This window comes from Patiria miniata, unplaced genomic scaffold (genome assembly GCF_015706575.1).
Source record: "Patiria miniata isolate m_02_andy unplaced genomic scaffold, ASM1570657v1 HiC_scaffold_24, whole genome shotgun sequence".
In the NCBI taxonomy this organism is placed as follows: Eukaryota; Metazoa; Echinodermata; class Asteroidea; order Valvatida; family Asterinidae; genus Patiria; species Patiria miniata.
This window is the reverse complement of record NW_024037063.1, coordinates 17,443,120-17,458,782: the sequence shown is the minus strand read 5'-3', so window position 1 is coordinate 17,458,782 and position 15,663 is coordinate 17,443,120. Positions and strand designations below refer to the sequence as shown.

Genomic DNA, 15,663 nt, shown 5'->3' with positions numbered 1-15,663 from the left:
AACAGGTTTCTTATTGGGCAAAACAGTTCATTTTTGCTGCGATCTTTACACCTCATGGATCCTTAGAAAAAAAAAGGATGAGTAAAAACAAACGAAACCCAAATGTCGCGACCATTGTTTTAGTGAAGTTCTGCATGTAGCGCTTTCAAAATCTAGGATGTGAAAGCACAATTCAAAAAATTCTTTTAGTACAAGAATCATTTATGTAATTTTCAAGTAACGGAGTTTTAAACAAAACCTTCGTTTTAAAGTTCTGTCCACGTATCAAAAAAGGGTAAGTGTTCTTTCAGCAAAACGACATCAAATAACATAGGGATGTGGGTGAATTGTTTTTGTTTTGCTGACAAACGCACACCTTTTTTGTGATCCGTGGACGGAACTTTAAAACGGTTGTTGTGTTTAAAGTTCAGTAACTTAAAAAGTACACAAGTGATTCAAATAATTTTTGTACTAAAAGAAAGCATATGATTTGGGCTTTTATATCCTTGATTTTGAAAGAGCTACACGGTTAGCTTCACTAAAACAAAAGTCCCGACATTTGGTTGTTGTTTTTTTACTCACCCCGTAGAGCTACAAAAGGAAGGAGTATATGTATTAATTATAGCTGGATACATAGCTCATCGTTCATCACAGTTGGGGATGTATTGCAACGAAAAGACCTAAGAGAGTATTTACTCTTGTTGCAATTGTGGGTCGTGTTAATTACTGGAGGATCTCTCCCGGCCACAACTTGATGTTGTGTAGCTGGTTACACGGCAAATCGTTTAGCTGACAGTGCAACGTTTTTTGGATGCCGGTGCCTCTCCAGTCCTGAAACGATTAAAAGATAGGTAAGCTCCTCAGTGAAAATCTCAACAACTATAGACTCTCCTGCATGCAAGGCCTATAAGAGAGCAACCACCCAACGGCATTTCCATAAGCGCCCTTTACATCCGTTGATTTTAAAAAGGCACATCGGGATGGCATAGCCTTGAAAGGGAGGGCAAAGTAGACTGGTTAATATCGACATCTGAACTCGAGGGGGCGGAAACAGTCCGAAGTTTGGCGCTTTTTTACACCGTAAGAATCACTGCATACCAGAGGAAATGACGCAACGTGTTCTGTTATCATTTACTGGATACCTGTTATGTGCCACACTACTTGTTATGTGCCACACACGGAGCTCTTTAATTTAAAAAAGTTTTAAAATGTGTATAATTTAACATATATAGGGAACAACTCGCCAGGCGACCTGCAAGTGCCCTTTCAAATGATGCCGTCGGAAATACAAATAAAAAAACAGCTACAGCAACTTCACCAACAAAATATCGCGCAGCTACTTTGATATTCGACTCTTAGTATATCATTCTGTAATAGACAGTATACAATACCAAGAAAAATGTAATTATACACACAAAGATAGAATGTACTCTTTTTGATGTGCTTGAAATAAATGCATGGTCAAAGTCAGTAAGTGACTGGGGTTAACCTTCTCGCAGCCTGGTTTTAATCAAACTGCCTATAACCAAGGGTATGCTCACCCCGACTTTGGCAGTCCAGTACTAGATTTTTCTTTCATTTTGATTTTAAACGTGCATTGAAAGAACAAGTACATATACATGTTCATTCGACGTATTTACAACGTATTATGAGATTATCGACATTAATAATCCATCGTGAAATATATGATCCCTGAATAAACAATTTAATCCTATGGCTGGCAGGTCTGTGTTATATCGATGGGAAACTATTTCCCAAGACCTCAGACGAAATACTCATGAAGTCGCGATCACTGCCATACATACCTGATCACTGTTATACATGCCTACTATGAACATTCCTTTGTCTTCATGTAGTTCAGATACACCGGAGAAAAAAAAAATCGGGGTTTTTTTTCTCGCACTGTGAACCTCTTTCAACTCATTTTGTTTAATCAAGATTTGCTTTGTGTTCCTCTTCACTTTACAACCAATAAACATAACCAAAAATGCCTCTAAACCTGTTTCCCAGAGGGGGGAAACCTTATGAGGACATGGCTTAGTCCACAGAAGGTTTTAACAACATGCATCGTGTGGACCTGTTTTGATTTCAGTTCCACACAAAGATGGCAATGTCAGCACAAACAAAATCAATAGGGTAACATCGAGTGGAAGCCGCTGTTGTGGAATACATGTATGCCTGATGTATTTTTTTCGGGACAGATTATGACAGTGTAAATTAAATTAAGAGCAGTCTCACCTTTTCAATTCGAAGAGAGTTTTGATGAGATTCTCAACTCCTGGGTTGAGGGTGACATCAAGAACATTCAGTCCTTTTTTATTCTTGATGTAGATGTCGGCGCCATTTTTAATTAGGTACAGCGCTATGAGAACCAGGTTGTTTCTTTGGTCGGACGAACTGCCTTCGTTTTCGAGCTGCTCGACAAGCTGCAACAACTAAACAATTGAACGAAAACATTCTTATGATGAAACTCAAAAGTTACTGTGATGTTGCAATGACGAAGCACACCAAAAGTGTCATGCATGTGATATTGGAAATTTACAATATATTAATCTGTCAAATTGTGCAGATTGATGACATGTCTCGTGATGGTGTGTATAATGTAGAAACTTTACATCGAAACTTTGAAAGACTATTATATGCTGCAATAATGCTTGCCATGTAGTTTGCAGCGTTGACGTAGCGTCGTGTCAACGGCGTGTTCGTTTATGGCCTTCTGCACAAAGTACATTGTTATACCTCTGTCTTGAATACTGTATTTTCATTGGTCTAGATCAATCACGTGTTAAGTTTATGAAAGTTCATGGCACACTCCCTGTGCGATATCACGTACGTGATATCCCACACAGGGAGTGTGCTATGACTTTGTACGTATGGGCCTTTTTCAGTCGGCCATATTGAATTGAAGTGACGTAAAATCTTAATTTTTGGAACTTGCAAAGAGAAATGAAAGCAAGTTAATTCCAAATAAATTCCAGTCTGCTTCAATGATTAAGTTTCAATTTGTAATTCTCTAATGTTTAAAGCCAGATTGAAAAAACCCAGTAAATTAAGGCTGCATTGTGCCTGCATAAATAGTCTGGTGCCATCCCATTGAACAGTTCACTTAATGAAAATACGTTCAGGGAACGCGACAAAAATGCCCAACTCGTGAATAAGGCCCATGCGGAACGTACGATTTGAAACGCTTGTATCGTTGGTACCCACGCTATTTTCACACATGGGAGCAGCGAACTAGCAGACGATCAGCACGCGACATGCATGTGAGTTGAGGTTAGATTGCCATGATAGTTATGTTTACTGCCGCTTGTTTTCGTGATTTTTACATCAAAATCCAAGGAATCCAAGACAGAGGTAAAACAAAACAATTGTTGACTGCTGTGATGTGGGATATGGCGTTTCGAACTTCAGAACACCTTCGGAGCGCATATATTCTACATCACAGCTGTCAACAATTGTTAATTGTGTACATGTATATTACAAATCTAAACACCACCATTTCTTTCAAAGTAGAGTTAATATCACGCTGTTTACAGTGAAAGCATGCACCAGAGTCTTTGTGAAACTAAAGAGTGATAAATGCTTCAAAATTTGCTTTGACGCTGGAATTATTGAGTGCAATAGTTTCCGTTGATGCGTTAAGCGTTGAGAGAAGCAATATTCACTCATGCTACGAAAAACTCGACATTTACCTGTCCCACCGGTGTTCCCCGCATGATCTCTTTCACAGAGGCTTCCATCATGATCATATGGAGGCTGGTGTTACCGTCGTTATCCGGGGCATTCACATTGGCACCGTTGTTGACCAGAGCCTCGATACACTTGTTGTGGGTCTTGTCGATGGCCAGGTGCAGCGCTGTTTTCCCAACGATGTTTTTCAGCTCCTTGTCGCAGTCCACCTTGGTGACAAAAGTTCGTGCTTATTGTGAGTCATTAGGCATGATTGATTTTTGTCTGCCAACGTCACGAGTGAAGCCGTAAGCACAGTTGGACATAATTCTAAAGATCTTATCACTGTCAAAAACTCCCCAATTTCTGATGCTCTGAGAAACATGCGAACATTTAAAATCTGTGTTGGGGAATTTGGACAGGCTTGAAATGTGCAACAGTTTGACGTCATTATTTTGAGCGTTGTTAATGTATTGTTTTGTCTTGTTTTGTTTTCCATTTTATTCAAATCATGCTATTAACAACCTCACCTGTTTGACGAGGATCAGGATGATTTCGGTCAGTCCGTTTAAGGCGGCGATGTGTAGTGCTGTAAAGCCGTCAGTTTTGGAAACATTGATCATGCTTGGTGACTTTCGTAGAATCGCTTCCACAGCACTAGAGTAATGAAATTCGATTGTTTCATAACGGAACATTAGTACCCATGCAGGCACGTGCTTATTAGTCTGGCTCCCAACCCTATTGTCTTTCGGACTTCAAAAATGGGTACAGGTAGCTAGCAGTGAATCCTGAATACATTATATGGCATCCCCTGCTGATGTTTGCCAATGATATGCATGACGTGCATAGGTCTAATCCCGCCTCCTGAATTAAAAATCACAACGGTAATGTTTGCCCGCAACCAGCCTATTTATGCCGCGCCACAAATGTGCAATTTCGGAGGTGATAATTTTCGATTTTGCTGAATTCGAAAGTGTCTCTGGCAAATATCAATAAAAAGAGAGAAATTACTGTTCAGTATTTAAAACTTATGCAGTTGAAAAACTTGAAAATTGCCTTCATGGAGACACTGATGAGTTTGCGTACCTGTTGTGGTAAGACAAGAGTGATTTTTTGGATAATGGTGTGTTCAATCGCCGTCCATGCACACACAGCGATGTGAAAATATAAAATCATGATGCGCGCGCGTGCAGAGGTGGTCCAATCAATGCCTTAAAATGGGAGATAGCTATACCGGCTTATAAGTTGATATGACGTAATACACTAAATGCAGTATTTAAGAGCAAATTATTAAATACATGCATAGACTGTTATACACAGGAAGGTAAACGACCATTCCTAAGGTCAACCTTGTAGGTCAAGCATAATTAAAGCATGATTATTTACGTAAAAGTCGCGTTCCCTGTGCTATTCAACACATTTGACATTTATTACTAAATTGTTCAATTGTATGTTTTATTCCAATCCCAAAACCTGTCAAAACCTCTGCAACCCTCTCAAAAACAAATTTTGTTTTGGACACAAACATATGTAGCTCCGTATACATTAGTTATTGACACTGAGTGTTCAGCAGGAACCAGCTTGCCTTTCGCGTGAAGGGAATGATTGTGTGGTAGCCAATAATTCGAAATTGTAAAGTAATTATTCAATAACTAAACACGGGACGATTTTCTTTCGGTTGTTCTCATTCAAAAATGAATAAGTTTTTGGAAATTAAATAAAAAACCAGAAAACGATTCCCCCCCCCCGAAATTTAACTAGATCATAGCACGAGGAGTGTAAATTGACTTTGTGAGGTCAAGTGAAAACTATTCGCGCTGCGCGTTTGATTTGAAACTTTACCAATAAAAATACATAAGTGCAGTTTCAAATAAAAACTATTATTAAGGGGGAAAAGAAAAAGAATACACGTACAAATTGTTTTCGGAAAGCACGGCATGATGCAAACTGTTGAATCCTCTCTTGTTCACCTGACGGAGGTCAACGCGTTGGCTGTTTATCAGCCAAAGGATGATCTGCTTGTTCTTCTTGCCAATGGCGAGAAACAGTGGTGTGTTGCCACTACTATCCTATCAAAAGAAAGGAAACTAACCAAGTTTTTTTTCTGTGCTCTTTGTCTGTAATTTTACTTTAAAATTAAATTGACCATGTTTTGTCACAGAACATTTGCGTATTCCATATAAACTGGCTGTCATGTTGTGTAGTTTTGGGCATTTATTCATACGATGGAATTTTGCGTCTGGGTGATGTACATTTTATACATTTACTTTAGTTCTTACTGTCTGGCTTAGTTAGTTTCTTTTTCCGATTAATTATATCCCGGAAATACTGGGTATCACAGTATCTTAAGCATATGCACAATTTATATATTTATTCTACATATTTTATTGATGACTCTGCATGCACACAGCTATTTTCTTAGGGTTGTTCCTTTTAGTGATAGTATTATAGCATGGCCACATATTTATATATGTAACAAATTTGTTCGGTATTCCAGCTGCGTATGTGCACATAAAAAAATAATAATGATTCTCCGTTCTGGAAATCAATATAAAATTAAAGAAATTGTCTTGTTCTGGAGTAGCACAAAATTCATAACGGTTGACAACGAAGTGTTTTATATATGATATCCCCCAAACTTTGTGCGAACAAATGTTTTCATTGTCTTTTTGATTGCATGCAATATGAATCTTGTTTACACATTCGCAATGTGAATATCGATTATTATCCATTTTGTTTTACCATTTTGACCACTGTCTGACAGACAAAGCTTCACTTTGCATTGAAATAACTGTTATAACAAGTTAAATTGTTTTTAATGATGTGAATATAATTATGCAATTTATAAACAGCAACTTACCTGGTAGTTGACGTCGCAATCCTGCTTACCGAGCAACGCCTCTACGCATGCCTCGTGACCTTCGTTAGAAGCAAAGTGGAGTGGGGTCAAACCTTTGTTGTTGGCTGCGTTTATCTTGCTGCCAGCAATAAGAAGATTTAGGACAATGTCCGGTTTGTTGCTAAATATGAGAATAAGAAAATGCCAACCACCTGTCATCACGTAGAAATAAAATCAGAGAAATTCAATAGTACTTTACTAAAACTGCACTTCAAAGAGCGAAGGGTTTGCACGCAAGTATAAAGTCCGGTTCATACCAAATGCCAATGCGAATGAAAAAAGTGAATTTGACGTCATGAAACGTTCGCTGCAAAATTCGCCCGAGTTGAAATTATGTTAAACTTTCACGAATTCGCGGCATGAATACTTGCCAAGACGTCACAAATTCGCTTTCGCGCAGAGCATGAACCGGGCTTTATATAGCGAACATGCGCATACCTGTAAGGAGATCGATATACAACATTTTGCTTTTGCTCCAATTTCCTTATATGGATGGAATTGGGGGTTAGTATTTTATAGCAAATATTGGTACACTGACCTGTCTACAGTTTGCTTCCATAGAGGATAAGAACCCCCCAACCCCCCCCCCCAAAAAAAAACCCAAACATCAAAAAAAAAAGAAGCTGTTCTTGTATGTAGTCGGGTTCACTGACCCTACTTCAGACAAAATAGATCTATGTAGCTGGCAAACCGATTGCAAACAAAATGTGGACTTACGAACTTTGCTTAATGTGGGGTAGTGTTGGAACAAACAAAAACAATCACTATTTTTCCAACAATGGTCGGCCAACCATAGTAGGAAATTAATACAAAAAATTCTGGCTTCTTTAAAATGAATTCCATGATTTCACAGTATGCTTGAGAATATTATTGACTTACAGTCAGGTAAGGTATGTCATAATAATAAGGTAGTTTGTTTTGTGACGTTTGCAAATGTTGTATATTTCCTTTAGGGTTGCGAATTAATGTAGGCCTAGGCCTACTATTGTCCTGTTAAGGGGCACTGCGTCCTGAAATCCACAAAATTTGAATGTTTTGAAAAAGGCAGCAAATAGCTTTGTTTTGTTTTGAAAGATATGATGAGACCTATTGTAACCCGTCTCCTACAAATGTGACCCCAGATATGAAGCTGCCATTTCATTAAATCTCGTGTCCAAATCACGAATGGTTAACTAGTAACATGCGACGTAAGATATCATCTCTTATAACTGGTCATATTGTTATATGTGCTTTGTTACTTAGTTGAGCAACATTTTCGTCAACAAAAGTAACCTGGAATCCTTAACATAGCGCAAGGGGAGGGAACGATGCTCACCCAAGCACAGCATAATTTAACGCAGTGTCTCCGTCCTCATCGCGGTGTTCTAGCGGCGCTTTATACCGTATCAGGACATTCACCACATCCACGTGACCACGATGAGCGGCAGCCTGCAGCGCCGTCTGTCCTTTGCCATTATGAAATTGGACCTGAGGGGAGAAAATCGAACATGGATCTTAGGATCTCTCCAACTTGTCTTATGTAAAGAGCGTTGTCAACTTCCATGATATGGCTATGGCACTGTATACAACATGGTTTGAGAGTAAATAGGCGGGGGGGGGGGGACAAATTTTCCGTGCCTCCCAGGTGCCCCCACCATAATACTGATAATGCCCCTTTTCCTTTTCGCCACCCAAAAAGTGTTTGTAAGATGTATTTTCTTTCAAGTTAGCCAAAGGCTTACTGTTTACAAATGTTTATGTTAATGGACACAGCGAGGCATTATGGGGCCCAACTGGTAAAAACTGCATTAGGAACTTTGCGATATGTGATATTCTGATGCCCCTGTACCCCCCTTGTACCCCCCCCCCCCCCCCCCAAAAGAAAACCTGTAGCGTCTTCGCGTGAGCGTCAGGCGGACATCAGCATTGCGTTTTCAGAATGGCCCTCCGAGTTCTTTTGCAACTCTTCCTTTGTAACCATCATAGCGCTGATGATAAATAAGGGAAACCATGGACAAACGGGTCCTTGCTCAACTGTCTTGGCCGATGAAGAAGGAGATTCTGCCTCTGATTTTGCTATCTTCTGGACAGTATCTCCAATAGGAAATAGTGCCTCTCTTTGGAATATTCTATCACCTACCTCAACGGAGAATGTGTCCCCTGGATATTCAGCCCCCGTCAGGAAACGCACAATTCAAGTCTAGACACCAAGACTTTTGCTTCGTTTTTCATGTGGATGGTTCTTTTTAAGTTGTCATCTGTGCCTGAGTTTAGGTATTTTCCTGCCCTTAAATATTACAAATGTCGGTGTACTTCTTAACATAGTCGGCGTCCGACACAATGGAGAAAAATCTGGCCATACCGGCAGTAAAGCAAACTCAAAATGATCTCGAAAGCTATAGCCTAACTGTAGACCTGTGTCGCCTATAAGTCATGTGAATCTGTGAAAGTCTGCTTTTATAATGCACTATACTCACGTGATTTTGACTATCAATTGAAATAAAGGATTCGTCTTTGTTGTTGAATGTCACTCGAGGTGCATGCAGTGTTTTCTGTATGCTATAGCACAGGTGGAACACTGAATGTGTGTACAGTACGTGGCAGTCCCAATGCAAAGTGTTTTAGAACAAACACCTTGTTTTTGACTGTTGTGACCCACTTTCCAGAACTACAATGAGTTATTTGCTGGTCAGAGAAGACCTATGTAACTGTCACCATTCAGGGCCATGAACCCGAAGTAGTGTTGTTGCGAGTGCATAAGGGACAATTTAGGTGATTGAAGGCCAAAACGGCATGTGCTGAAGTTCGTTATAAACCAACTAACTAACCAACACAGAGACATGACTAAGTGTAGAACTAGAGCTGCTCAGCCGCAGCTAAAAAGTGTCTATCATGAAAAATGAATTCCGTTGCTTCCATAGGTATATATATACATTTGTAAATGCCAGTCGTTGCCAAATACTTCTGACGCGGCTATATGTCATTATTGCCTCTGGTGAACCAACGGTCATCTTACATTATTTATAAAAGGCGCAAGATTGTCATGGTGCCAAGAAGATTAGGCCTAACGTATTTTCTTGTCGAAATTTTCTCACCGCGTCTGGGTGATCATTGATGATCCTTCGCACTTTGTTGGTGTCGCCAGTGGCTGCAGCCTGGAAGAGAACAGCACCGCTTGATCTACCCGCTGATCCGCCAAGCAGGGATCCGAGTTTCTCCAGCTCCGACTTCAGGAGAAGAGCGGCCAATAATCCACCAACATTGAGTTCTGAACCTGGACAATATGTGAAATCGCAATGAAATGTTGCTGCCACACAAACCTTTTTATCGAGCTTATCTGCCGAATTTGTACTTTTCTTGGTAAACTTTAAAACAAATGTCCCCAATGGGCCCTGTCTGAAATCATGACTCTCGCATCAGGTACTGGCTTCACAAACGCAGCCAATAGACAATTATCATGTTGCGGGCATCGTAATGTTTTCCCATTCAAATCAACGTAACCAAAGCAAGGCTGGTAGGAAAAAAATTCTGGGTCCTTTTTGTACAAACAAATTATCATTCAGTACTCTTATTGGATACAGGCAACATGACTCAAATGGTGGCAGTATGAGAAAGGTCTATCGGTTTAGAAACTGAAGCTCGTGTGGGATCCTAAAACCCGATGCACAGCTGTGTGGATGTCATCACCCTACATTTTTTAATCGGTACATTAGTGCAGTAATCTACTCATCCATGAATGTCTATATTTGCCAAATTATCTCATGTACCTCCAGCACTGCCTCCTGCCTCTTCAGCTTCCTTCTTCTCCTTGACGAGACACAGGGGATGAATGAAGTACGACGCTCCCCCAAAGTCGACCTTGACATCGCCATCTTTGTCGACCACAATGACTTCACCGACTTTGCCTCTGTACTACGGGACCCAAATTGAAATTGCTTAGATTGGTAATTATGTTAACAAGGATTGCATCGTGTGTTTTTCTCACCATAAATATGTTTGCCGAGTTTCCGGAATTAGCCATCGCTGTTGCTATTTTATGGAAGTCGACCATTGCGTGCATCAGTTTTTGTCAACCGGATGATTCTCAGACTTTACTTTCATTAAAAAAAAATCCTCCAGAACCATAAATCAGGAGAATTTTTTTTAATCTACCTCACTAAAAAGTAGGATTTGATTTCAAAATGTAAAAGTAAGGAAATACACACTTAAAACTAAAAATAATTATGCTCTGACCGAGATTCGAGCCCCACTCCACTCAGGGAAAACTTTGTTTCCATAATTGTCTTTGTAAAACGGTACCCTGCGAGAGAAATCCTAAAACAGAGGGATATACAGGGCGAGTCATAATGATCTGGACCCAATGAAAGTCACCATTTGTTGTGGCAAATAGAGTATACTAAGAAAAAAACTGAGTGTTCATATGAATGGTTATTACCTTGTCTTCCACATGAATTTCAAATTAGTGCCTGTGGTGAGGCCATTTTCATTGTAGTAGCTTAAATTTTCCAGTCTGAACACCGAATTGGTTTTGCCTTTTTTTTTTTTAATATGTCAGTAACTTCGAGTGAGTCAGTCACCATGACTAGGTTTTTCTTTGTTATTACACTGCTTCACATCAGTACGCAATTTCAATAAATCTGTTGAACCATGGAACCATGGTCAGAGTGTTTTTAGCATGTGTTCTTTGCCAACGCTTTTCTTCAAAATGGTATAATGGATATACTGAAACTTTCACCAAATATGTCCAAAATAGCAGCCTATAACACATCTCATTTACACTTGTTTTGATAATTGCTACATATTTTTAATATTTTTTCTTTAATTTGGGTCCAGATCGTTCTGAATCACCCTGCGATTTTTCAGTTTCCATAAAATTTCGAGGGAGATTTTCGTAAGAAATCAATGTACCAAAACTAATTTCAAAAACTCTGACTTGTACACATTACATTTTCTTTTCGAGGGGCCCTGAAGCGCGCCACCTTTCAGGCTCTAGACACGTTTTAAATGAAGGCACATAACAAAAGAACAAAACATTCGGGCTAGTGAAAATGCCCACAGGCTAGTAAAGAGTCTGTTTCAGTAGCCCAGCTGGATGGTGAAAAAAAAGTTAAGGTCGAACCCAGGTCTAAGACCCCATATACCCCATCCGTATGTGCATGACCACTTTCATTACTCAACTACCCAATGACTAAACCCTCATAGTTTGTGCTCGACACTTCACCATATTGCACAGACCGTTAAAATACCTCTTTCATCGAACGTGCTGAGACATGGCTTTGACCAGTTATTGTCGGCTCTATACGCTGCAGTCGAACTTACGTTTTTTATTTCTTCGTTCCAGCCACAACTTTCTAGCTGCAGTTCCTTGAGCTTCGCAGGGTCCATGTCCAGCAGACGGACCTTATCTCCGGTGTCCAAGTAAGTCCGGACATTGGTGGCATCTGTATTGGCGCAAACACCCAAGAAAGAAAATAAGGCGTTCTCCATCCGAAGATCCCACTATGATACCCAAGTTGACTCAGCTCGACAGTCGGCCTTCAACGTTTAAGCAATCAACTTTTCTTTTCAAATAATTGAAAAGCCTACGCACTTCTGTGTATAAAATCGTATTTGAAATCATAGGCTTCTTGAGAAATTCGATGTTGGAGTTTTCATCTTCAGTTATAATTATTGTGCAGGATCTGAACAGCACCTTTGTTTGGGCGGATTGGTGAAACAGATTTCACCAATTTTAAGGTGCATCCAATGGGTTTTATTTTCTGTCTTTCGGAGGAATTGGGAGCACAAGCAACCTCATTCATAGGGATTACTTTCAACCTCGATAAAAAGTGACCCCTGGGAGGGAAACGTATATAAGTCTTTGTGTATATACTGATTTGATATATTTTTTGTATTCCGTGTATACTTGATGAATCTATTTGCAACTTCTATCACGTGTTTGAACCTTCATTGTGAACAGTTCAATCCTCCCAAAATATCCCCTTTGAATTTTGCTCATAAAGACATTTAGGGTGATACTTCATGTTGGATGGGTAAAGAAACTTTGCCAAAAGGAAAATGTATTCTCGAAAGCGGATTAATCCCGAACGCCTTCATAACTGCCAACGGGAGAAATGTGGCGTTTTAACGCCATCATGCATTAATGTCTCAAGCCTTTAAAATAAAATGAGCTAGCGACGTATGTGTGAATGGCTTGAAGTTATGCAGTGTCGGCAAAAGCTGTCATATAACTTTTGTATTTGTATGTATACAATATCTCAAGCGGGTCGTGCCCTTTCGTGCCCCCCCCCCCCCCCCCCCCACCCACCACCATCACTAGTTACGTCACTGCAGGTATTTTGGCAACGGTGCTTCACTGTACATTATTCAGGGAAATTACATATCACATCTCTATATTCATCAAATACATTGCAGAACATTTCCCTAGTCACTACTTCGCAGCCAAGTTGGTACAACTTTATCATTTCTTACCGAGCTTTGGAAGATGTTCGATGTAGAATTCCCCAGCGGTGTCTTCTTGCGTGCATTGAATGTCCAGCTTGCCTCCGTGACCCCGCCGGTACTGGTTGGTAGAGCGGTTGGGCCATTGAACTTTGACCCAGGACCGATGGGTTCCCTCTGCACTAATCACTTCTTTTACGGTACCAATTTTCCCCTCTCCTCCTAGCAATATTTTTAAAAGCGACAAAACGCTCATTTAAGAAATACTGAAAAAAGACAGTTGACTATTTACAAATTAAGAGGACTCGCAAGGTTTTCTGTTTTTATGTTGCAATCGTAGACCCAAGCTGATCGCTGATGGATAATTTCGTATTACGCAACAAAATTTGCAACAGGTTCTATTATGATATTAAAGGTTGATTGAGTTTGCAGCCTTCGACGTAAAGATACGGCAGAATATTTGCAAGTTCCTTTTATTTTCCTCACCATCCTGATCTCCCCATTGCCAATCGGGCCCGCGCACCACTCGGGCACCGGGAAAAATGCCCAAAGAGCGGCATTTGGTGGCGCCCAATCGACATGGAACCTCAACTCTGAAACGACAAAATAAATCTCCGATTTTACAGTGTCACATAATGCCACAGGCTTTAAATCTGAACCAATTATTTGCAAATTGGAAAGGTATTTGCATACTAATGAACGATGAAAAAAAGACCATGCACCCTTACTTAGTTTATTATTTCAACGGTGGTATAAGTTACCAAATAGATTCATAGGTTTTCCGCTCAATTAAAAAAAAATATCACCTAGATGAGCTTAAGAGTCATTCATTTCCTTAGCGCGAATTTGAATGCAGTTTAAGATCATCGTTCAATTAATTAAAAAGAACATGTGTTCTGGACCGTCTATCCAGTTTTCTTAAATAGCGCCCTCTTTTGACCATTTTTATAGCCCGTTTCTCACATGCACATTAGTCGTCACGTTTACAGACGTTTCCGGCATTTTGTGACTTCGGATTGACATCTATCCCTGTAATGGCCTGTGCAAGCATTGTCTGTAAGTTTAAATAATTTCCTTCCTCATTATGTAGCTAAATTAAGCGATATTTTAGGGTTATTAAGATTTGTATGTAAACACAAGCCTATAAGCTCAGCCATATAATAACTGGTTAAAGGCGTACACACACGTTTCACATGTACACATCTTATAGAAAATCCGCATCTTTACGTCACGCTTTATGTAGCTGTTGTTCCTGGTGTTATCTTTTCACCAAGAATAACACCAAGCGAAGAGCTCAACCTACCTGTGAAATGGTTTGGGAAAGAGTCATCAGACCACGACAAAAGAATTCGTGCTGTGCACATAAATGACCCAAAACACAGCTCTGACAAAGTCATGAGAACGGCTGAAGAGCAATATGCAGCACCAGAGGTCATCAAAAGTGCCCTCTTTTGCAAACTGGAAAGTTACCTGTCTCAGCGACCTGGATATACGGCACGTGGTGTCAATCCAATTAAAAATAATGTCACACGGCCTGCAGGAGAGATGGATAACCCAGGGATCAAGGTACACAAAGGAACACAATGCCTGCTTTCACCCATTTTCTTTCTTTGCTTAGTTCATCTGCTCAGAAGCCAAAAACAGAAATGACCCGATTTTCAACTCTTCAGCAACACCAGCGGCCACATGAGAGCAGAGAAACCCACCACTCGAAACAAAAGTGTGAGAGCACCCATATACGTACACGCAGACAGATGTCTCCACAGAGTATGATGCAAAGAAGAGCGATCCTAGTAAATGCTGCCCTATCCATCGGCTCAAGAAACCACATCCCCTCAAGAAATGCAAGGCTTTCTGAGCAAATACCGTAGAGGAGCAAAGGGCCGTCCCGGGAGAATATGGAATTTACTTCAAGTGCGGCGCATCATCCTCTCATCTTGCTAAGGACTGCAAGATTCCACTGAAATGCACCGAATGCAACAGTGCGCATCACAGCACAGCCATGCATCCTGATCCTGCCCCCTTGACACTGAAGGCCTCCACCCCTGCACCACAGCATGGCGGGGAGGAGGAAGTTGCCCAATGCAGCCCACTGCTGTCAACTCACATGACACAGATGTATGGCACCGACATAATCATGTGCCAAACTATGCCTGGTTTAAACTGTATCCACAGAAACAACCTGAGAGTGATGTCAAGATGTACGCAACCATTGAAACCATTGACGACGGTATTACGTGGTCATTGGCGAGATTTGACTTGTTTGACCTGTTTGGCATCCGAGCTAGCAGCCTATCACCGTATTCCCTTAGAACCTGTGCTGGAGTCACAGAAAAGACAGGGAGGAAAGCTGATGGTTCCCAGATTGAAGCTGTGAACGGAGGAGTAAGCCTGCATCTCCCTCATTCTTCGAGTTCAACGAGATCCCAAACAACAGAGCAGAAATATCAACGCTCAATGTAGTTTTTCACCACGCCCGTCTGAAGCCTGTAGCACCACATCCCAGAGTTGGATCCGAGTGCTGAAATCCTTCTGCTTCTAGGGATAGACATCCTCAGAGTACATAAGGTGAGAAAGCAGATCAACGGCCCACACAGCGCCTCCTTTGCTCAGCGACTCGATTTTATTGGCTGGGTTCTGGTCGGTGCATTTTGTCTGGAAAATGCACACTTGCCAACAGTAAGCAGCTTCAGAAC

The 15,663-nt window shown here is 40.6% G+C and overlaps 1 protein-coding gene across 1 annotated transcript; it reads right to left on the bottom strand.

Moving 5' to 3' along the window:
• Positions 1-501: 501 nt before the first annotated feature.
• LOC119732339 (E3 ubiquitin-protein ligase MIB1-like) lies at positions 502-15,373 on the bottom strand. Its single transcript, XM_038205796.1, has 13 exons — positions 15,267-15,373; positions 13,454-13,560; positions 12,998-13,189; positions 11,846-11,967; positions 10,294-10,438; positions 9,622-9,800; positions 7,863-8,014; positions 6,509-6,668; positions 5,563-5,717; positions 4,179-4,305; positions 3,672-3,878; positions 2,218-2,414; positions 502-810 (listed from the first exon to the last, which is right to left on the bottom strand). The coding sequence occupies exons 1-13, from the start codon at positions 15,371-15,373 to the stop codon at positions 765-767; spliced, it is 1,896 nt and encodes a 631-aa protein (XP_038061724.1). The 3' UTR covers positions 502-764.
• Between the last annotated feature and the right edge of the window lie 290 nt (positions 15,374-15,663).